Source organism: Tyto alba, unplaced genomic scaffold (assembly GCF_018691265.1).
Source record: "Tyto alba isolate M040663 unplaced genomic scaffold, T.alba_DEE_v4.0 Super-Scaffold_19, whole genome shotgun sequence".
NCBI classification, from domain to species: Eukaryota; Metazoa; Chordata; class Aves; order Strigiformes; family Tytonidae; genus Tyto; species Tyto alba.
The window spans coordinates 4,622,748-4,645,798 of record NW_024881281.1 but is presented as its reverse complement, the minus strand read 5'-3'; the positions used below and the strand labels follow the sequence as shown (position 1 = coordinate 4,645,798).

General features: G+C 51.5%; 1 protein-coding gene across 1 annotated transcript in view; it reads right to left on the bottom strand.

Moving 5' to 3' along the window:
• TMEM211 (transmembrane protein 211) overlaps positions 1 to 22,346 on the bottom strand; it is a 65,216-nt gene extending 42,870 nt beyond the window's left edge. Inside the window, exons 1-2 of the mRNA XM_042791533.1 lie at positions 22,011 to 22,346; positions 10,984 to 11,122 (exon numbers count right to left, since the gene is read on the bottom strand). Coding sequence (XP_042647467.1) covers positions 10,984 to 11,122; positions 22,011 to 22,310 — 439 coding nt within the window. The 5' untranslated portion in view covers positions 22,311 to 22,346. The remainder of the gene's footprint in view (positions 1 to 10,983; positions 11,123 to 22,010) is intronic.
• Between the last annotated feature and the right edge of the window lie 705 nt (positions 22,347 to 23,051).

The following is a 23,051-nucleotide window of genomic DNA, read 5'->3' as shown; positions in this document are numbered from 1 at the left end:
CAGAGGGGCAGTTGCCACCTCCCAGGTCCACAGGGTCCTGACACAACACACACTGGGATTGCTCTCACAATGTGCCTACCTGGGACCAAAGCAGCACTGGATTTGCAGGAACAAAATTTTTGCCCTTCTTTGCTGCTACCTGATCTGCATGCCACTGCTGCAAAACAAGTCCTCTGCTACTGGACATGCTCCACACCTCCATCCATCGCTGCAAACCATCCTGCCCCATTCTCCGGCCTCTCCTTTCCCAGGGAATACACCATGATGGTGACCCAAGGCAAGCAGAAAGGCAGGAGTGGCATGTTGCAGTCTTGCTCGGCTCTATCCCCTCCACACAGCAATTCAGACTGTTAAACGCCTGGCCAGAGCTCGCCATCTGCTTCCAGTCTTCTAGGAATACCGCTGCATAATTCAATCAAAAAGGAGAAGATCCTTATTTCACTGAATCATAAGTCACTCTTCAAGTAATTATATTTTTATACCCCTATCAGGAGCAACAGGGGCTGTTCATTTTATGGGCTTTAGCAGCCAGAGCCGTGCTTCTGCCAAGGTTACGGTTGGGAGGGGAACACAATTTAACATTTCCTCAGTCATCCAAGGCTTATCCACATTTTCAGCTTTTTGGTTAGGCAAGTGAATAAAGCCCTGCAGGGCCAAGGCCTCTGCAGGAGTGCTTTTATTGTGGAGCATAGGAAATGTGCTCGCTTGGGCCAGAAGAGCTGACCAAACCATCAGCATGAAGCTGATTCCCGGTGGTGTGGACATGCCAGGTCTGCCCTTCCAGAGCAGCTTCTGCAGCACAGTGATTGCTGCCCAAACATGGAGCAAAATCCTACTTATCTCAGCAGTTGGAGGAGACATGGGGCTGGATCCCTTGCGTGCTGCCTTAGAAAGGTCAGATAAGAGTAGTTCAGGGGAAAAGCCTACCAACTTGCTCCATCTAAAGTGCCTGGGACCCAACTCACAGGACTCAAAAAAATAAAGAAGTCTTCAGAAAAGATCCCAAAAGATAACCTTTCTGGAGCCTTCTGTTGCTCTTTGGGGTAATTTCCCCACTTTAGACACTTCCACCATCCTTCAGTTTGTGCCTTCTCCCCAGACAGCCATCCCTTGGCACCACTGTCCTTTCCTGGGTTAGATCTCCACCTGCTCTTTCACTGCCCCAGATGTTCAGTCTTTTAAACAGATTTATTCCCTTGACTTTGAAAAGGGCTTCACCATGTTTCCATCTGTATTTACACTCAGTGCAGGGTAAATTTCTCCTCCTAGCAGATCTGTTCCTTACCAGCAAAGAAATACGACTCAGCATATATTCAGGCGGGAAGGCAGAGCAAAATATTTCCGAGCCAGCACTCACTTGGGAGCTGTGCTATGTGCCCACACAAGGATGGAGACCTCCGCCAGACTACCTGCATTATCAGACTGTGCAAAAAGGAAGTGGGATCTGGCCCAGAGCCACCACTCACACGTCTGCTCCCCAGCTCACCCAGCACCGCCTGCCAGTTATTCAGGAGACTGAAGCCAAATGTTCATCTAGAGCAAGCAAAGCAGGACTGAAACGCCCCACATCCCACTGGAGAGTCTGACCCAGGCAGCCAGGACCCTGCCAGTCAGCTGGGGCTGTAGGTGTTAGAAAGACCCATTTTGTCAGACCTTCATAGTTCCTTTCTCAGGGAAATCCTATCTTTGTGCATGCCTTCTCTTAAAGCAGGACTGGCTGATGCATGAACACAGCCGTTTTTAACTGCCTGGGCAATTTGCAACACAAAGGACAGTGAGCAGCTGCAGTCCTGATTTATCACCTTCCTCACCAAGGCTAGGCCATCACATCTCTGATGCATGGCAACAGCAAGGCCCCGCAGTGACTTCCCAGGTGGATGTAGAGGTAGCATGAACTTCATCTAATCTCAGGAAAACAGATTTTGAGGTTCACTGCTTCACCCTAAACTGGTATCAACCTTCAGGTTTCAGGGCAGCCTGTTGCTGCTCGCAGACGGGTGTACGTGCTGCTCTCATCACTATATACTGTCCTTGTCCCCAAGTTCAGATGCCTGTTAAATTACAGACAGGATTCAACAAGCCCAGCAAACATTTAGGTCTGACACCAAGGCCAGAGACTATGTTCCATGCTGCTAATGTTGGTTTAGCACATCATAACAGGCCAGAAACTTCCAACATTGACAGACAGAGAGGGCTGGACACTGGGGTTGACCAAAGCTCCCTGAAATGAATGCATCCTTCTACTGACCAAACTGCCCATGGCAGTCCCAAGCTCCCTGTTAGCATCAGAGAGGATAGGGAAGGTTTTTTTCCTCTGTGTTACGCTATACACTCAGTCCAGATGGACGAGTCAATAAAGATGATGCAACCTCTACACAATTGCTTCAGGATTCATGAAATTCAGCTAGAAGCTCCATTTCCCACAGCAAGGGAGGATATTCAGGTGGCCTTGGAGGGGGTTTCCAAGGGTCTGTCTCCGTCTTCCCAGCAACAGCAGATACAAACATGATCCACACCAGGGGGGAAAAAGGGAAAAGTCAAACCGTTTATGAAGAGAAACATCAGCTGAAGCACATAATAACATAGCAAGGAGATAAGGAGACATGCTCCTTCCCAGCACTGTGGGCATGAAACAAGCAGGCTGGGCAGCCACTAATGGCAGCTATTAAATGACAGATGCTCTGAAGCTTTGCAGGATCCAATTTATGATGTCCTGGCTGTGCTACCAGCAATGTGAACTTGCAAGGGAAGAAGGATCCTCTCATGCAGTGGTTCACTCATGGAACAACCAAAAAGCACCACTAAGCTCTGTGAAAGATGAACCTTAATAAAAGCCATCCCTCCCCAAAAGCTCATGAGAGGAAGCCTGCTTGGAAAGGTATGGTCTGAAGAGCCCTGCGATAACACCCCTGAGCTCCATGCTGGTACCTTGAAAATGTTAGAATGAGAGTAAACATCCTGTGTTGTAGAAGAAGGAACAACTGCCTGTAAACTGAACGGGGAGTCACAGGCAAAGGGAAGCAAATTCCCTCTAAAACTGAAGTATAGATTTTCCCATCTGAAAAACATGGCTCTAGCACAGTGCTGGGCTCCTTGGGGATGGGTTGTATTTCCTCAGGGACAGCAGCTTTGGAGCCCCAGTAGCACTTGGTAATTGTTGTTCCCATTTATTACAAAGCACTGTTATTATTCACAAAGTATACTTTTCACGGACTGTTACTGCATCTAAGTGCAATAACTGGTCTAAACTCAAATCCCTAGGAGAGCTGTTGAAAGGGAAGCAATTCAGCCACATATTAATATGACAAGGATTTCCCCAGGTTTAAGGGAATAGAAAATATGTTTTGTACAAGTGAACTAGTTCTTTCTTGCAGTATGAAAGTGCTCTTTTCCAATGATAGCAATGAAACGATATTGCTTTTGTCACTGATGCCACTGGAAATGTATTGCCCTTCTCCAAGAAACCAATGAAATAGCATGGCTGGTTTATTCTCTAAACGAGGTGACTGAGAAATATGCTGCTCCCAGCATTAGCCCAGGCACACTGCTACTGCCATGTTCCCAGCCTGAAGGGAGGGCAAAGGCACTAAGTCAGCATGTTTGTACCAAATGGCAGAACTATACCTGGAGAAGGTCAAAGCACAGTTTGAGAACTCAGCAGAAGAAAGAAAACTGTCCAAATGTCAGACGGAAATGGATCCTTAGCTTCTCTCACCAAGGGTGAAGCAGAGCTCAGCTGCTGTACAGTGCAGCCAGGATCTGTCCCTTTCTCCTGCAGCAGCTCTGCACCTTGTATGAAATGAGCTTAAACCCTGGGGGAGGCTAATCTACACTTAACCTGTGGCAGAGAGCCTGGCTGTTAGGAAAGCTGCCAGCCCCTCTCCCTTTTACTGCTAAGTTTAATGGTCTGGCTCTCCGTTGAAGATTTTAGGTTTTGAAAGTAAAATCATGAAATGGCTCTTGAACCAAGATGATCTGTCACTTGAATATATGCACCGAAGTGAGCACAGAGAAATTACTGTTTCAGCAGAAGTAAAAATTTCCTCTGGTGAAAGGCTGAAGTTGAGTCAATGTTTGTGGTTCCATTTTCATGCCTGTCAATCTGCAGATGTGGCAAGTTCATTTTGCTCCCCTGCAACATCCTCCAAGGTGACACTTCCCAGTTGGAAGGTAGATAGAAAAAAGGTCAATTGTTCGTTTTAACAGGGGAGTTTATCAAATTCTTAAACATGCAGAGACTGGTGGAATAACACAATCTGGGCTTTGGTGCTGGTGCCCAGCACCTCTGCAGGGTTCAGAGCAGTCCCTGCTCCAGGACACACTGGCCCAAGGCCCAGGATAGTGATGGCTTTTACTGAGCTGAATTCTGGAGAAAATTGGCAAAAAATGCAGCAAAAGAAGATTTGCATCAGTAGAGGTGAAAAAAGTGAGAGCACACATAAATCAGGCATAAGCAATATTGGCACTGGAGTGAAGCACCTCTTGGGCTGGGCAGCGACAGAGCCCCCTCTCCATCCAGTGCCCTGGCAGTGAGCTCCAACCGTCAGATATTTATTAGTTGTGTCAGGAATTAGTGAGAGTTCACTGGCTGAATAATAACGTGCCAAAGGCAGTTTTTCAACTTTGCTAATGTAATTAAAGAAAGCAGGGGGAAAAAGCCTTGCACTGGGGAAGGAACCAAGGCTTCCGATGTTATTGGTCGCTGTCTCTATTGCAAGGACGAGATGTGAAATGTGGAGGGGAGAGGGTGAAGATGGCAATGAGGACCTGAGCAGTGACGAGGATCATGCAATTTCTCTCAGCTATGATAGGAGCATTGCTCTTTCCAGAGGAAGACAAAGGGAAAACAGAAGAGCTGCCCTTGCGACTCAGGAGCTGGACCCATCTCCAGGTTCAGGTTTTATGCTGCCTGTTTTTAACTTTCATGCCCAAGCACCTTGCATCAAGGCTGGACTTTGCTTTATTTTGGTGCTTTGCCTCTTGCTTAGCCAAATCTTGCAGTTTTGAGGGACCTTTTGTGAATTACTGGAAACAGCTTTATGGCAACATTTTTTAAATGCTGCTCTGGTGATTGAACACAGCCAGCAATGTCACTGCATCAGGCCTGAGCACGTTTTTCACGCTCCACAAGAAGAGGGACCACATGGGCTCTGCGATAAAAGCCGAGATGCTATTTTTAAAACAGGAATGAGGGAAGCTTTGGGTGATTTTAAATCAAATCAATGCCTGAACAACAGGGCGCTGCTCCCCGCTGCCTCCACTGCCAAGTTCCTCTTCTGAATCCCAGGGCTGTCTTCTGACAAACAACCCTCGGCGTCAACAGGATGGGGCTCCCGGATGCCATGGCCATGAAAACGCCCATCAGGAAACTGGCTGCAGGTCAGCCCCTGGCCCGGGCCGTGTGGGAGTGGGTGGGAAGGGCTGCACAGCCTGGGATGGGCTCAGACCTTGTCTCCTTGACCATTCCTGAACATCTTCAGTGTCAGTCACAGCGTTGGCCACCCAACCCCAAACTGTCCCCTGCCTTGGGCAGATGCCTGCTCCATTTATGTCTCCTCGGAGGGGCTGCTGCAGGGGCCATACAGTGACGCTGTCTGCACCCCGGGAGCACTGGGCATTTCCCCACTGTCTGGTGGCTGCAACATCCTCACACATTGCTCTCCAGCATCCCCAACAGTGCTGGTGCCACTTAGCACGTTGGAAGGTGATATTTGGCAGAGTACCTTCCCCAGGCCAGTATTTCAATTGTGACTTCTTGGCGAGGGACAGGGCAGGACAGGAGGGATTTGAGACCTCGCAGGCAACTGCTGTGGGTGCAGACTGGCCATGCGCACTGATGCATGTGAAGTTCTGTCAGCTCACAGCATCTTTTGGCCCTAAAAATGCAGCACCTGAGCTACAGAGCAAAACCCAGGGAGCCAAGAGTAGCAGCTCTTTCCTGAGTCATGGCAACAGCTCCACTGATGCCTGGTCATCAGAGACCCCATCAGGCAGCACTCCAAAACCGCCTCGCATGGTAGCGATGGGGAGACTTTCATGGTGTTTTAAATAGCAGGTCAGCAATTACTAGGAAGCTACAACCCCTCTACTTGCTTCCACCATGGAGATGCTAGCAAAGGTCAAAGTACCCAGGCAGCTTGGTTGTACACCCTCTTGGCGCTATTTTTATCTGTTAACTAATTACACATTACCTGTATGTCACCAGGCTGATCGATATTAGTCTGAGGAATCAATACGGACGGGGATGACGGTGCTGTTTGCCATTCAGAGCCTGTACAAGCTGGGAAAAACAGGGCACCATTGATCCCAAAGGTGGGCTGAGATGCCAGGAGAGATGGGACGCACAATGGGGGTGGTGACCACACACTGCCTTCCTAAATAACACAGTGACACAGGCACTGAGACTGCGTCCTGGACAGGGACCTGCCATGTCTATGCTGCCCCCAGCACCTGCTTGCATCCCAAGGCTGGGGCAAACCTCCCACCCATCCCGCAGCACTCCCTTGGGAAAGGCAGTGTCCATTCTAATCTGGGTTGCTTTTCAGTCCTTGGGACACAATGCATTTGAAAGATGCTCACTGATCTGAAAATGAACAATTCTCCCTCTTTATGTGTTCTTACCTGATGATCAGTGTCTTAACTAATCACAGGCTGCTTCGAAAAGCACTTTGCTTTGCTGCTTAACTAACCAAAAGCTGAGGCCATCTCTGTAATCCCACCATGCTTCTGCCAGCAAGAAGGATCTTGGCTGCAGAGTGCAGTCAAATTTTGCAGGAAGCTCTTGGGACTACCATGAAATTTGGGATTAAAGTGCGGCTAAGTAAGGGAATTGCATAACTGGGGGTTTCTGCCTGTCTTGCTGGAGTCTTCTGACTGTTCTGATTCTGTCATAACGATGCTGGGTAATTGCTCTTTGAAACCAAAAGAGCCTTAGAAAGGCACGGGCAGGTCAGGATCATTTGCCCTCAGCACTGGGTTTGTCTTGAGCAGTGAGTTGATGGTGGTAGGATTAGACAGAGAGCAGAGCAGGGTGAAAGCAAAACTCTGCCCAAAGGCTTCCCTTATGGCCAGCCGTGCCTGCTCTCGTGCCAAGGTGCAAAGCTCTGCAGCCTCCTCCTGTCAGGCTGCTTCACAGGCACATCTCAGAGACCAGGGAAAGGATCAGCAGCCGTGGGGCGGCTGGGGGTGCATCCAGTTACTAACCACCGATGGATCGGCCACCACTCGCCAGCGAAGCGCTCGGTGAAAAAGCTTCCAAAAAGCAACACAGTCCTGGGTTTTATTGAGGCTTTTAGGGTAGAAAAAGGAGCTGTGGAGGGAGGCTGCTAGTCCCTGCTGCCTGCCTGCGGAGACTTGTTGCTTTCCTAAGCAGCACATGCAGTCTGCTTTGGTGACAGAGCGCAGTCACCAGCAGCTTAATCCAACATCAGACCCATACTCCTTCCCTTAGTCCCACAAGCCCCAAAAGCAGAAAGCTGCCCAGATTTGCTGTTTGATGGGGTTTACTCATCGGTTGCAATCTCAGTCCCCACCAATAGCGAGCCTTGCTCCCCTGGAAAGGCCATTCCTGCGGGAGCACTGATGCTCCTGGGCTGGGGTGCAGACAGGGTCCACACTGGAAACCCAGTGGAGGCTGCTTTGGCTCTCTGCACCCCCAGCCTTCAGGACACTCCTCTAATGCTGTGACACTGCTGGGGACTGTGTGGGCTGCAACAGCTCGGAGTGAGGCCTGGGGGCTCCCCAGGGCAGCACCAACAGATGCCCGTGGGTGAAGCTGGTGCCTGAGACATTGTGATAGCCCTGTGCTCTTTCTAGCAGCTTCGCCGCTGGCAGTTGCTCAAAAACTGGTCTGAGAGCTTTGCAGAGATAAAGTGTAACATCCAGCTATAAACTGCAGGCCCCTGGCACAGCACCTGGAAGCCACCAGAGAGGTGGTACAGGCACAACCAGCCCTGGGGAACATCCCCTGCCCTTCCCTTACAGCTCCATACAGCAGGAGACATTGCTCCCTGGAATTATCTCCTATTTTTAAAATACCAGCAAAAGAGGCTTTTGCTGAAAAACAACTGTGGCAGGATTTCAGCTGTGTACCCGTTTGCACTCCCTGTCCCTGGGGTCAGCCCCAGGGCCCCTCTCCATCAGCAGCGATGGGCTGCAGCTGGGGGTTGGGGTGGCCCCACTGACCCACACATAAATGGGGCCAGTTTACCTACTCTAGCTTCTCTGGAGGTGCTGCTGTTCAGGTTTGGGAGAATGTACCACATCAGAAATTAAATTTTAGTAGCATATTTAGGGAGTGAGCTTCATCTCTAATCCTTCAGGGGCAGCTTTGACTTTGCTTATAGGGTGCAAGAGCTGCGCAAATGTTTTGTCTTTTATCTTTCCTCCTCTCCCTGTTGCTTTGCTGCTCATTTATTCTTTCATTAGGGATAATTCTCTTGTCATTTGTGTGGATATGCTGTGTTTTTTCTAAGGGGTGGATGCCAGGCACCAGGAATCATGTGTTCAATGTATGGTGGCAATTAGCCTAGCTCTGAACCCTGATGGCATGTCTGTGTCTGCAATTAATGCTCTGCTCTATCTGCATGAGGTTTTTATCTTCCCTCCTTCTGGGGCTGTGAAAGGCACAACTTGGATCTCTAAAAAAATTAGCAGGAAAGTGTTAAAGACATAGCTTGAGCCTGAATGCTCTTTGCTGTGGGTCTGATCTCAGGATTGGGTCTTGTTTGGATCAGTGTGGTCTCTGCACCTGCATTTATGTGAGTGTGGCTGGGGGCGTCTGTCTGATACAGCGCAGAGCCTGTGGGGACTGATTCTGGCTCTGCCAGTGCCCCTGCTCAGGCACTTTATGGCATTGTTTCATGCTCCTGGATGAATGCACCTGGCTCTTTATTGGGAAATTAGATTGCCTGATTCAGTGTTTTATAGTATTAAGATTATTTACTGGTGCCTTTGGTGCTCTGTGAAATACCTCCAGTTCTTTTAGTGGGAAGGGAAAATGGGAGCAAAATTTGGATTTCAGGGGGAAAATGTCAGGGCAGGCAGAGGGAAGGTGCCTGTGAGACCTGCTGTGCTTCAGGGAAATCTGGAGCTTGGGAGAAATGTGGCCCCTTCCTCACTCCCACTGCTCCACTGGCATCTTGTGGTAGCTTTATAGGGGTTTCCTGGGCAGAGCTGTTGCCCACCCCCATCAGAAAGCGGCTCTACTTTCCTTCTCTCCCATATAAACTCATCTACCCTAAAATCCCTGCTTTTCTCTAGGAGATAATGTGATTTTGGGGGAAGAGTTTCTCACTGCCTCCTGGCTGCAGCTGATTTCTAATTAAGAGCTTCCCCCCAGGGAGGGAGGCAGAACAGGGAGAGAAATTATGGGGGGGGGGCAGCATTACTAAATCTAAATACGCTAAACCATTTAATTCTGTTGACTCAGGGCTGCCTGGCTCTGAATAGGAATTAATCCAACAGCAAACCAAAATTAAAAAGCACAATACAAAATGCTTAGCAAGGCAGCACCAGGGTTTAAAGTAACCCATTAGCTTGCTTGAACATACTCAGTAAATTTTCATTTGTCAATAACGCTTAGAGCCTACAGTTTATTTACAGCCTGTTCAATATTACCCAAACCCCTCAGAGTGCCTCATTTGTATTTATCTGCCACAGTCGTTTCCTTCCCAGGCATTCTTCCTAATCCCTTGCTTTGTACCTGCTTGTCACCTTGCAGAGCCAGAGGCAGCAGGGATGTGCCATCCCCTGGGCAAAGGCAACGCAGGGTTAACTCTTTCCATCCTACTTAGCCCCTGCATGGGAGACCACTGGCAAGGCCACCCTGAGCCACCTCCCAGTGACACGTCCCTGGGCTGGGGCTGAGACCTGCTGGCATGGGGCTCCTCCAGCCTCTATCCTGCACCCAGGGGAGCCGTTGGCCACAGCCACCAACCAACATACAGGGGTGATGGGGATCCCAAAATTGTGGCCTGCAGGAGATGCATCAGTCGCTAGTGCTGGGGTGCAAGCAGCTGCCTCTATGGACCCACAGCCCAGCTGAGCTGGAGCAGCTGTGGCCAACTTGCCAGGCCCCTCCATCTGTTCCCAAATCGGCTCCTGTGGGATGAGCCCTGGTAAGGAAAGTATGTAACAGGATTGCCCCAAAAGCTGCTTGATGCTGCCAGGCAGATAATGAAGCCTGGCTGGCCCTGAGGATTTCTCCAAGGAAAGGAGTTTATTCTCGGGCATAGACATGAACAGGCAGTTTAATCTGTTGTGGCTTGTGTCCAGCTGGGGTTGTTTAGTCCAACACTTCAGCTCCCGGAGACATGGCTCCCCACAGTGGAGACTGGTCTCAGGTGGGTTTTATCCCTTCGCAGGGCACACAGGATGGGGACAGACCTTCCCCAGCTGCCTGTCTCCTCCCCTCTGCACTAGCACTTCTCAAATGCAGAACTATAAGCACCTCCAATGGAAATATAAGCGAATGCAGCATCAAGTGGGCTACCCAGGGAGAGATGTGAGACAGGGTGGGCAACAACCTGTCTTGTGTGTAAGGCTCAGAGAGGGAAATCCCTCTGGAGATTTAATTGCAAGGATGGCCCAAATGGAACTGCAAACTTTACAGAAGGCATCTACTAGAACCCAGGAGGTGCAGCAGCACCCTGGCAGCAGGCAGCCTGGTCTCCACTGCTCACTGCAGCCCCCTGCCCTAAACAGCAGCTTGAGCAGGGCGCAGTGAGCAGGACCTGCAGCACAGGCTTTCTGCCACAGACCTGCTTGTTTGAGTGGAGGTGATTTTTTGATAGATTTTATAAGCATGGATGCAGGAGGCAATTACTAAAGCAAAGGACCGCTCTCTTTTTTTTTTTCTCCCAGCGTTCGTTCGGGTTTGCAAGCACCCCTTGCTGCTGAGATGCGAGATGCTGTGAATGGCCAGGCAGCACCCCAGGGAAACCCCATCTTTCCACCCCAAAGAGCAAAGTCCCCATCACTTGCCTGCCGCTGTCTGCATGTAGCCAGCCAGGGTGCAGACTCGCCTCTCGCAGGCTCCGCCGGGCAGCAGGACAGCGACGATGGCCAGCAGCGAGCTGAGGGCCAGCAGGACACAGCCACCCGCACACAGCACGGCGCTCGTCTGAAAGGACACGCAGGGCTGTCAGCGAGGTGATCGCCCACCACTGGCCCCGCAGCACCTCCCCACAAATTCCCCCTCTTGAAGTGGGAAGTGGGGGCCCGTTGTGGGTGGCTTCTCCCACCTTTTCCCTTCCACCTTCTGTTGCTTAAATTCACCGTTAAGTCTTGAGCCCACGGCTCACCCGTCACCTGGTTCCAGGGGTTATTAGTATTCAGGCTATGGTGATAACAGCAAATGTATTACATGGATGAAGGGCTATGTCACTAATACAACTGCCATTAGATGCCTGCGATGCGTGCCGGTGCCTCCACTGAGAGCTGAAACGCAGTTCTTGATGCCGCCCCAGCAAGCCTGGCAATTAGAAGGTATTTTGCCAATGATGCTCTGCAGTGGGGAACCTGCTGCTGCAGAGGTTTCATTGCAGCCAGCCTCTGCTGACACGGCAGTCTGCTCCCACCCCTCTACTCCTGCTCACCTCCAGCCCCATCAGCCTTGTCCTGCAACGGCTATGGCTTTGATTTAGCCTTTTCTGCAACAAAACTGGGTCATTTGGGGCTGTTACTCAAACCCAGCTCACACTGTGGGATGATGCTTTGGGGTGCCAGAGGCTACAGGAGAGCCTAGTGGGCAGCATTCTCCCCAGGGTCTGGCACAGTGCAGAGGGGCAATGAAAGGGGAGGCCAGTGAGATGCAAATTGCATCAACATCTAAAACTAGGAAAAGCACTAATTCATGGCACAGCCAGCTTGCCCTTGGGTATGGGCACCCGACAGCTTCACTGTTGCTGTTTCTGTCTCCATTGCAGGTGACATTTCCACCTCTGCCAACAGGATGGCACTGGCAGCAAAGTGGTCCCTGTTCCAGCAGGGACATGTGCCAGCTCAGCCAGGGGCACGGCGTGGCCGGGGACAGCGAGGGGACCCATGATGGGTGCCTCCTCCTCCAGCACCCAGCTCGTGGCAGTGTTCAAACAGTGTGAGGGCACTTTGGTCCTGGCATTGTAGCAGCCGCGTCAAGTCCTGTCGTCTCATGGCAAATTCCACAAAATGCTTCTGGCTTTGGTGAGTCACCCTGCAGTAACGTCTACCTCTTGGCTCCCTAAAGCAGTACAGCTGTAAGACAGGTCTTGTCCCCATCTTCCTAACAAGCTTCATTTTCATAACCTGTGCTGGAGCTGCGGTAAGGAGCTCAGGTCCCACCCCCACCTACCCTTGTCCAGCCTTCTCGCCCTGCTGAGATGCTCTGGTTAGAAATACACAATTTTCCCTTTTTACTTTTTCCCCTAGAATTGAGCTTTTGGGCAACCATGGTTACTATAGGAACAAATCTAATACATGTTTCCATTTGGCCCTTCTTACCAAAGAGGTTACAAATCAGGAGTAAATAATGTGCTAAATGCAAGTTATGCTGCAGGAGCCACAGGCAGGCTGGAGGGGAGGAAAAGGAATTGAGTTTACCCTGTGATGGCTATGGGTGGTCCAAGCAGCTAAAAAAACCCTCCAACACTAGCGGTGTTGCCCGACAGGTCTGGCTCTGCCCTACATCTACCTGGGTTATTTACTGCTGAGCTGTTTTTTGGCAGCTGGACTGGCTGGTGCCGTGGTGGCAGAGCTGCTGTCTGCAGGGTCCTGCCCGGGAGCTGCTGCTGCTCCAACAAAGGACACGCTGGTGCTGGCGAGGGACAGGCCAGGGGAGCATGGGCACTGCCCTGACACCCTGGTGCGAGCGCTTCCCCCGGTGCTGTGCAGTAATTAGAAAGCAGCACCTTATTTATAGCCTATTTATACACCACACAAGAAATGCAAATGCTGTCCTGGCAATAAATTCATTCCTGACATGCAATGTAAAAGGCACAGTAGTGCAAACAGCAAACCAAAATAAATGCAGAGGCTGTTTTCAGCAGGGACAGTGGCAGCAGGGGTATCTGCTCTTCTCTAGTGCCTTCCAACTCACCAAGACCCTTGTCTTCAGGGCAAAAGAGATGAGATTGGGACACTCCTGATGGGAACCAGCCCCTTGTCCCATCCATACCCCGCAAAGGACCCAGGGGGTTTGGACCCCATTTGCATAGACACCCTCCCAGAGCAGGACTCTGCAGGGAGAAGTTTCAGGCCTTGCTCCCCACAGCTCCCAGGGCAGTAGCATGGTGAGGAAATACAGACTTACTAAAAAAAAAGGAAGATTACTCTACCCAGCATCTGAATTTCACCTTCCACCCAGCAACATGCAAAACCATCCTCCTTTGTGAGGAACATTAATTATTAAGAGCAATGAATTTTTCAGCAGAAAGGGGTCTTGTGAAGCAGACTTGTTCCTCTCTCATGTGAAGAATATTATTTTTAATGATCTAGGTGGTTCTTAATTATGGTAGCGCAAATCCCCTAAAAACTTGCAGCTCCTGCTGGAAACAACCTTTGCACCCGCAGAAAAGTGCAAAGATGTTTTTCAGGACATAGCGCCAAGGAAAAAAAAAGCATAAACAGGATGGGTGCAGGTGATCGTTACACTGAAAGGAAAGCTGGGTCTGGTTTGGGTCCTGCCGTCGGGGTTCATACAGGCAGCAGCAAGTGCGGAGTCCCGAGGCTGGCACCACCCTGATGGGCACAGTGGTGGCCAAAAAAACAACCAAATCATGGTCCAAACCTGCGCTAAAGGTTTGCAAGAGAGCCTGCTGCAAGCCAGTGGTCTTAGTCTGGCTCTTACATTATGCTGGTACACCACGGCCAGAGCTGCTTGAACACAAGGTGCAAACTTCTTTCCCTAACGCGTTGGCATTACCTGCCAAAACACTGGATTTGCTCTTGTAAACCAGAAATTTTGCTTTTGTTGTAACCTTTCCAGGGCCTTGGTTGGGAATTATCCCAAGTGTTTCTGCCCTGTACTGGAGTCACGCCTGCAGATCAAACAGCTGCTTCCAAAGGAAAATAATAAGGCTTAAGTTTGAAGAAGCTCACGGAGCAAAGGTACCAAGCAGTAGCAGCTAAAAACCCTCTAATTCCAACTGTGCAGCACCTCCCTCTCTCCTCCTTGTTTGTGCTTGTTGCATCTTGAGCGGAAAGGAGAGGATGCAGGAAACAGGATGCAAAGGCTGAAACCCAAAAATAGATGGCGGGGGGAGGAAACAAACGGGATGCATTGAGGCCGTCTGTGAGAGTCCAGCTCAGGCAGGGGCAGGAAAAAACCCATTCATCACCGCAGAGAGCACAGCTCCCAGAGCAAAACCAGCCAGGGAGAAGCGGGACCTCACTGCCCAGTGGGCTGCCTCTCCCCAGGCACCGCAGACCCGTGTCTGTGCCAGGGGAGACCCCCCCAGGGAGCCCGGCAGCCCAAGGCTGTGAGCTATCCTGCCTCTGCCACGCTGGGAAAAGACATAAAACCGTGTCAGATTTTCTGCTCCCACTCCCAGGGAGATTAATTGTTTATCCCTAAACAAATTAATAGTCCCCTGGTGGGACTGTAAATATGCGTTTATGTAGCGTAATAAATTCTGATTAACAACAAACCCCCTACCCATTATTTTACTATTTTACAGGTCTGACATGCACCGTTGCTATGCCATTCATCAAGCAATAAATCTGCTGAAGATGCTGTTTGATTCACAAAAAAAATAAAAATTAAAATGTCATATAATGACCATCCTGGGAAGAATGACTTAATAACCCTAATGAAAATTTTTTAAAAGTTAACCCATCTTTTGAAGCCAGCATCCATGATCTTTACAGTTTAAAGTGAAAAAGGCAAAAGGAGAAAAAACTGTCCAGTCCAATGAGTTACTGCTGAGAAACAGTACCCGGTGTTTGGTTTGGCAGAGATAAACCAAGTTGGCAAAACTCCTGCCATTGCATCCTATATGCTGGGACACACCATGATGCACATCAGTTTATTAATGCAATTTGTTAATTGGAACTTGACAACCCAAGAAAGCTGCCATCTTGGATAGGCCCCGTGGTACCCGGAGCAGTAGGCTGAAGGTAAAGTTACAGACTGCTTGGGTATTTCAGTCCTGCTCAAATGCTTAAGCATCTTTGCAAATGGCGGCAGAAAATAAATACCCTAAACAACTAGGAAATAAAGCCACAGGCTGAGAGAAAGTAAAGGTCACAGCAAATCTCACCTTCTGAGGGTGTCTGTTGAGGCAGAAAAGGTCTGAGACCCCAAATGAGCTGCGGAAAAATTGGTTGTAAAAGAGGGGGCAAAATTCATCAAACAATTTTATTTTTTTACATGTGGTCCCTTCCCATCAGAGCTCTATGTGATTAAATATTCATTCAGAGAAGATGTTTTGGGGTTAAACTGGACAGTGCTGTATTTGGAGAGACAGAAACTGAATGGACACCAGGGTTTTTAACCTTGTTAAAAAAATAAATTAGCGCTGGATGGAGGTGCTGAGTGGGGACCTGGGGTTTGGGATTTGCAGCAGTGCTGGCAAGGACCCGGGAGGCCACACCAGGGGCTGATGCTGGGAAGCAGATGCAGATGTTGGCAGCTGGGTCTGTCTCTGCTGCGTGGCTTGAGATGCCCCTGATGAGGCTCCCGGTAGAGGAGGAGCTGTCACCATAGACTGTTGGAGGGCAAATAAAGAGGGCTGGAAAGGATCAGTGCAAATACTCAGACTGGTATCTATCTCCAGGGCAGCAGTGGCACTGGAGCAGAAAAGCTGCCTTCCATCCACCCCAGCGTCCAACAGGGCCCCCGCGTGCCCCTGCGCCCCCCAAGTTGATGGCACCAGCACCACGTGGCCGCGAGATCCTTCGCTCCTCTCAAACCTTCCCGTGAGTTTTGCAGTGGACCCTAAACCCCTGCTTTCAGCTGCGCCACGCTGGGCAAGACTGCCCTGCACCCAAATCAGCAGTGCCTTCTCCTTGGGCAAAGGCACAAGAGATCTTGGTAAAAACCAGGGATACCCACCTGGGCGCAAGAGAGGCGCCTGCCTCTGCAGGAGGTGCTGCGTGCGCAGGGGTGGGTGGATCAAGCCTCGCAGCTTGTTCATATTTCCCCCCCACAAGTCACAGAAACAAACATCCGCCATCTGGTCGGCATTAAAGCAAAGGCCAGGAAGAGGATCCCACACGTCCTCATCTTCTCCTCCCCAGCAATTACCTCCCTTTCGGCGCCATCTGAGAGCTTTCTCCTTCCTATTTGATCTTCCCTCTCCATCCTGCTCCCATGCAGATGCTGTCCCCTGCCCAGCAGCGCTGGGAAGTGCCTGAGATCATCTGATGGGAATGGTGGGAGCGGGTCCAACCTCCCCAAACCAGCCGGGCAGTAATGCAGAGCCCCAGGCGTGATGCTGCCGGGGAAGTGGCTGATGTCTGAGACTCCCCTGAGCTGGGGTGTTTTGGTCTGGTGCACAGGGATGCAGAGGAGGCAATAAGGCTCCAGTCCTCATTTCTTCCCCTTCAAATGAAGGATTTGGTTGACGGAGACCTGCCTGTGCAGTGGCACACACAGGGGGGTACATCTCCCCAGCCCAGATTTAGCTGTTCATGCACAACATTCAGCAAAAATAAAACTCCAAGACACAACTCAGCCAGTCCTGGCCTTCCAGGTAACTTTCCCACTTTCAAGCTAATCAGGATATTCAACACAAACACCAGAGGGGTTAATGCCCAAACCAATTCAAGAAAAAAAAATGTGGTTTTTTAATTAGGGAGAAAATAAGAGACAGATAATATGTCTGATGAATTACGGTTGTCTTTCTTCCAGTGCCATTGCATCTGGGGATGCTGGAAAGCAGTTCCTAATGGCACTGCTTTATCTAAGAGGATGATGGATGGTGGTGAAAGGGAAAAAAAGGGAAAAAGTAAGACATTAGCACATCAATGGTGTGCCTGTGACCTCCATCAAGGGATTCGAACCAACTTAATGAAATTTTAATTAGGCAGCAAGCAGTGTGCTGTCGCTGGGTACCAGATCAGACCTTCTTACCCGCACTCTGTTATTATCCTTTGGGATAAGCTCTTTGCCAGAGCTGGTGGCAAAGCTGGGCTCATCATCCTGGGCTAGGGAACGTGCTGCAGGTCATGAAGCTCTTCCATCTCGCTTTCCTTACAAAGCCAGTGGAGAGGAGCCCAAAGGGAGTAGGACTTGCAGCCTCAAGAGGATCGAGGGAGTGTCCCACTGTCAAAATGTCCCTGCCATGACCCTGCCACCTGTGTCAGACTCTGCTCTGGGCCCTACAAAGGGGAAATGCAACATTCAGCCCAAAATGTCTCTGATGTGCCCAGGCAATGCCCTTCCCAAGGTGCAGGGTCCAGGACTCCCTGTTTGTTGAGCAGATTTGTGGGCAGGCGACCCAGTGTGAACCAGTCATCATTGTCACGAGCAGCCATGTCTCAGCTAAGCCCTGGCTGCTGCCCAGCCCTGGGCCCTTCAGCCCAAGCAGCAATTCCGTGGCTAATACCCCCCTCTGTGTGCCTTTGTTTAAGCAAAGCAGCTTCTGTCTCCCATTGAGAGCAGAGTTGATAGAATTAATCCCAAGAGCAGCCTGTCTGTATAATCAACCCGTCAGCTCGACCTTCCGTGGCTCACCCCTAAGGTGGTCCTGTCTCAGCACTCATTTCAGCCCAGTTTAGTGGTGAGCAGTTAACTACTCAGTGAGTCCTGGTTATGGTTTGCTACTCAGGCATTGAAGCATGGGGCCAGAGCCCAGGAATTACAGGTTTCCCCAACAGCGGGTATTTTCTGTTCTGTTAATGTAGGTCAAAAAACTCTGGGTGGCTAATGAAAGGAGATAAAGTCTACTGCAAGGTAATATGCATAAAGAGGAAGATGGTGATTTCAGGAATTGCTGAGCACTTACACCTCTTGCCAAGGTTGTGTAAGTGCAATTAAAAATCAAACTGACTGGTAGGCAGAGTAAACCAGGAAGGATCTGCTCCCTCGGGAAGTTCTTAGGATGAGGAGCTAAAAATTGATTTCCTGATAATCCCAAATTAACAGGCTGGCCTGATACATGGCCCCCAGAGGTAAAGCAGAATCTGCCCGAGAGCCCGTCTCGCACGTGGCTTCCTGCTTGGGTCACACTGCAAGCTGGGGACCCCCAAAATGCTCAGCCCTCCCTTGTGCCAGAGCCTGTGCTAGAAGAGGATTGACGGGTTTCCCAAACATCTTCCCATCTCCATGAGCACCCCGCGTGCTTTTTCACTGGGAATGGGGCTTCTGCGTAGCTCTGCAAACCTGACCCCAGCGGGCAAACCTCAAAGTACATCAGGAACCCAGTGCTGAACTGACACAGCAAGAAACTGGAATTGAAGGTTTACGAAACCTTTCAGCATTTTCTAATAAAAAGGTAAGCAGGTTTACCGTTCATTTTCACTAAGGTTTGCTCAATCTTTTCAAGTCCTGCTTTGGGCAAAAACACAGGAAAGACCCACTCGGAGAATTCCTGGGGCCATGAAAAGCCTTTCCCCTGTCCTGAGTGGGTTATCTGCTCCAGCAGGGCATCACTGGCTTCATAGGCAAGTGGTCCATGTGGTTTTAACCTGAATACTACGGGCTGGTCAGCTTCTTCGTTGGTTTCGATTACACGCTTGGCAAAGCCTGAAAATAATTGGAGACTATCTGGAAAAATAAAAATAGAAATTTGAAATGAAGCAGCGCTAGCTTCCAAAGTGCAGCACTGAGACAGGAGCTCAGGAGCCAAATGCTCCCACTGAAAGAGAAAGTAAATTAGCTCAGGGTGAAGAGCTGTTTTGCACACAGACATATGCACACGGTGATCTGGCACCAAAGAAAAGTGGTGAGATGTGATGAAGCAGCTCAGAGCTGAAAAGCTCACCTGTTTCGGGAAACCTCCCAGCACTACCAGTTGGCCTCCCAAGAGCAATCCCCTCTCCACACAGTGCCTGCACCCCTTGGGATGCCCTTCTCCATCCCTCACAGCTCCAGGTCCTCCCACAACAGATCCTCCTTTCCATTAATTGTTCATGTAAGGGCCCCACTCATAAACTGGCCGTGGCCCCTGGGCAATATCACAATCATCATCCTCTCTCCTCACCTGGCTCCAGCCAGACCCTCTCCAGTCTCCATCAGCTCCTGCAAGGTCTCAGAGTGTGCAAGACAGCCTGGCCACAACGTCTCCAGGCGTCGGGGATATTTTATTATATTCCATCCCATCAAATCACCATCATGATGCTGAGCATGGTGCAAAGCCCCGGCAGCCAGAGCACTGACAGGGTTAAATTAAAGGTACCCATGATATTAGAGAGCTGCAAAGTAATTATAAAAGGAAGCAGAAAAAAAGCCAGCAACTCTAAGCAGACATGAAGGCCCTCTTAAGAGAAGAAAGGCATGTTAATTAACCTCTAGACATGATTCAAAGCATCATTTGTAGCATGATTAACATAATCCCCCAAGTGCAAACACACAACTGGCATTAACGATCATTTGCAGGGCTGAATGCTCCCCCACCCCTTCATCAAATCGGCGAATTTGAACAGGGAAACATTTGAAATGTGGTAAATGTGCACGTTTCAGGAAACAAAAAGAACAACATTCCCTGGGGATGGACATCCCGGCTGCGGGCTGCTTCCACCCCCTGTGCGCTGCAGGTGGGCATCCTCCCCAGATGTGCTCTCAGCATCCTCCCCAGATGTGGCACCAGCTTCACGCTAGAAGAGCTCCTGATTCCCATGTCAGATTTTGCTTCCTTTGCCCCCAGAGCCACAGCTTTGCACCCTTCTCACCAGCCTCTGCCACTTCAGCAGAAAACTGGTGGCTGTTTTCCAAACTCCTGGACTCCCATCCACGTTAGGCTCTTGCCTTTCATTTAAAGGAGCTGCCCGCAAGATTGCTTGAAAGATTGGAAATGAATGTCACAAGTTCTGAAAGCAAAGAAAAAAGAGCAACAATTTCCCCATCTCCCCAAAAAGGAAAATCTCCTGCTTGAACTTGCGGACGGGGCTCACAGCACTCAGCTCCCCCCGTCCCAAGCACCGAGGCGTGTGGGTTTGGAGGGCTGCTCATGCATGAAAGCCAAAGCTGTTCCCTGCCTTAGCAAAGCTGTCAGGGATATTTTATTATATTCCACCCCATCAAATAGCCATCACAACAGGTATTCTCATCCTCATCATGGCAGAAAGCTGGTAGGGGAGCACGTTCCCCTGAAAGAGACTGCACTGTTTGTTGTTCATTAATTATTTGGGTGGTATTAATAAAGGTGACAAGGATGTGTCACCAAATCCCCTGTAATCTCCACTCAGTACCATGATACTATTCATCCCTACCACAGCCCAAGCTCAGGAGCTCAGTCTTTGTGTTATATTATTTTCCAGATCTAAAGTGTTCTCAGAGGCTGAGGCTGTGTGTAGCTGAAGCTTGTTCAAATGAGTCACTGCTGAGCTTCATTCTTATCTTTAAAGTTTGTTATTACTTCAAAGTGTTTATCTGAATTACATTTGCAAAAACAGCTGAACAAAGGCCAGCTTATGGAAACAAGAGCGTTTTTGCACATTTTTATATAAATAGGAAGGATTTTATGCAGCCGGTTCTTTTCTTTGCAATTCACAATATTTGTCTTTAATGACAATTTTAAGGACCATGATGGGATTTAAGCAATCGCACGCAGACCTGGTATCCTGGGAGAGAGAACAGCGCAGCTTCACGGCAGGCTGAGAAATTCAACTACTGACACCCATTGTGCTGGTCAAAGCCACAACCACTTGGGGACTTGACCCTCGTATTAGAGTTTCTGCAACGTAGCAACCCGGAGCAAGTCAAAAGCTCATGTGTTTCCAGCCATGGTAGTGAAATCACAACAACCTCAGGGTAAGAAGCTAAGAATAAAAGGAAAGGAGATGAGGAAGAAAGGGCAGGGGCAAGCGGGCGGCGGGATGCCGGGGCTGGGCTTTGTGTGGTCCCCACACACACCCAGCGGGGACGGGCAGCTCTTTGTCACCCCAGGACGTCACAGCAACCCCAGGCCCCCACAGGGCAAGTGGGGAGGCCTTGGCCTCCTTCCTCCCAAAAGCTGGCAAGGGCATCACCCCGGGCTGGCCGGGCAGGGGAACGGCCGCAGTCTCCCACATCCAGGCTCGATTCCTGGATCCGCACGTCCCAGGGGCAGCAGCTTCAGCCGCCTCCCCGCTCCTCTCCCACTTAGCAAACAGCCGGCCAGCGATGCTCAACGCCTCGCCGGGGAGCACCAAACCTCTCCCCTTTCTCCCCGACTCCCTCCCACACCCCTACGCAGGAGCTCACCCTGGGCAGGTCGGAGGGATTTGAGGCCCCGGCACGGCAGGGTGGCCAGGTCAGGACGCGCACCGTGGCCACGCTCAGGCTGCGCTGACCACCACAAAGGTCACCCGGGAGGTTTCTGTGCAGCACCCCAAGCGTGGCCAAACATCCCCAAGAGGGATGTGACCCCATGGGGACCACGGGCCACCCAGGAGGTGCTGAGGGGACACTCGGGGGGCAGGACGTGAAGAGGATGCAGGGGATGAAAGGGATGCTCGAGGGCAGAGTGGGGGGATGCAGGGGATGCTCAGGGGCAGCATGGGGGATGCAGGGGATGCTCAAGGCAGGACAGGGATGCTGGGACAGGTCTGGGGGACAGGTTGAGGGGGATGCTGGGGAACCTGGCTCAGAACTGGGGATGCTGGGGTGATGACAGGGACCTTAGGGAGGACGAGGAGGACGGAGAGATACTGGAGAGCCCGAAGCAGGTCTGGGGGTATATGGGAGGGATGATGGAGGGAACGGGGTGGGGGGGTGCTGGAGAGCCCAGGGCACATCGAGGGGGTGCTGGGAGGTGATGGGGGGATGGCGGGGAGCCCAAGGCAGGCAGGGGGTATGCCGGGGAGGGGACGGGGGATGTCGGGGAGCCCGGAGGAGGCGGGGTGGGGTGGGGTGGGGGGTGTCCGCCGCGGGTACTGGGGGAGGCGCTCACCTGCCAGGAACCGGAGGGGATGTCTCCGAAGCCGCCGGGGCCGGCGGAGCCGTGGCAGCCGCGGGGCGGCCCGGCGCAGCGCCAGAGCAAACCGAAGCCGGCGGCGGCTCGGCCGGGCGGCAGGAGCCAGGCCGGGGAGAGGAAAGCGGCGGCGCAGGCGGCCAGGAGGCCGGCGGAGAGCAGCGCCCAGAAGCAGCCGACGCCGCTGCACATGGTGCGCCGGCGGGGCAGGGAGCCCGCTCCCCGCACCGCCCCCGCGCCCGCCACCGCCCCCGGCACCGCCACCGGCACCGACAGCATCGGCGGCGCCGCTGCGCGGCCGCGCAACCCGCCGCGGCGCGGGGCCGGGCGCGGGGCCGGCAGCGCTGCCCGCGCCCCCTGCGCGCTGCCTGCGCGCTGCCTGCGCGCCGCCTCCCCCCCCCCCCCTTCCCTCCCCGCGGGGCGCGGCTGAGGCCGGGCGCGGTTGCGACACCCGCGGCGGGCGGGGTGATGGGAGTGGGTGTGTGTGTGTGTGTGTGTGTGTGTGTGTGTGTGTCCGTCTCTCACCTGCGCCCACGTTTTGGGGTCTTTTACGCCGTTTTCCCTGCCCGGCTTTTTATCGCTTCCGTTACCGTTAGTATTTTTAACCCCTCCGCCCCCTCGGGTGCCCGCAGGCGGCGATGCTGCGGCTCCGCGGCTGCAGCTTTCCCGCACACGCGTGGGGGCTGCGGGGAATTTATCGCAGCCCGGGGTGTCACCGAGGAGGGGTGAGGGGGGGATTTTAAAACTCACGCACAGCCCAGGGAGGCGCGCAGGGGTCCACGGCCCCTCCCTGGGGGATTTCTTGGGTTCTGCTCGCTTGAGCAATATTAATTTTACCCCGTAATCCCGTGGGTTTCCCTAAAGTGGTAAAGGCAGAGCGGAGAGCGAGGGGGAACGGCTGCCCGGGAATTGGGGTTTACTTTAAGTGTAAAAGCTGCGCCTCCCAGTGCAGATGAATTTTTATAGCAGTCATTCCGAAACTTCGTGGATCAACCAGGTTTTATTCCTCCTAAACCTCCC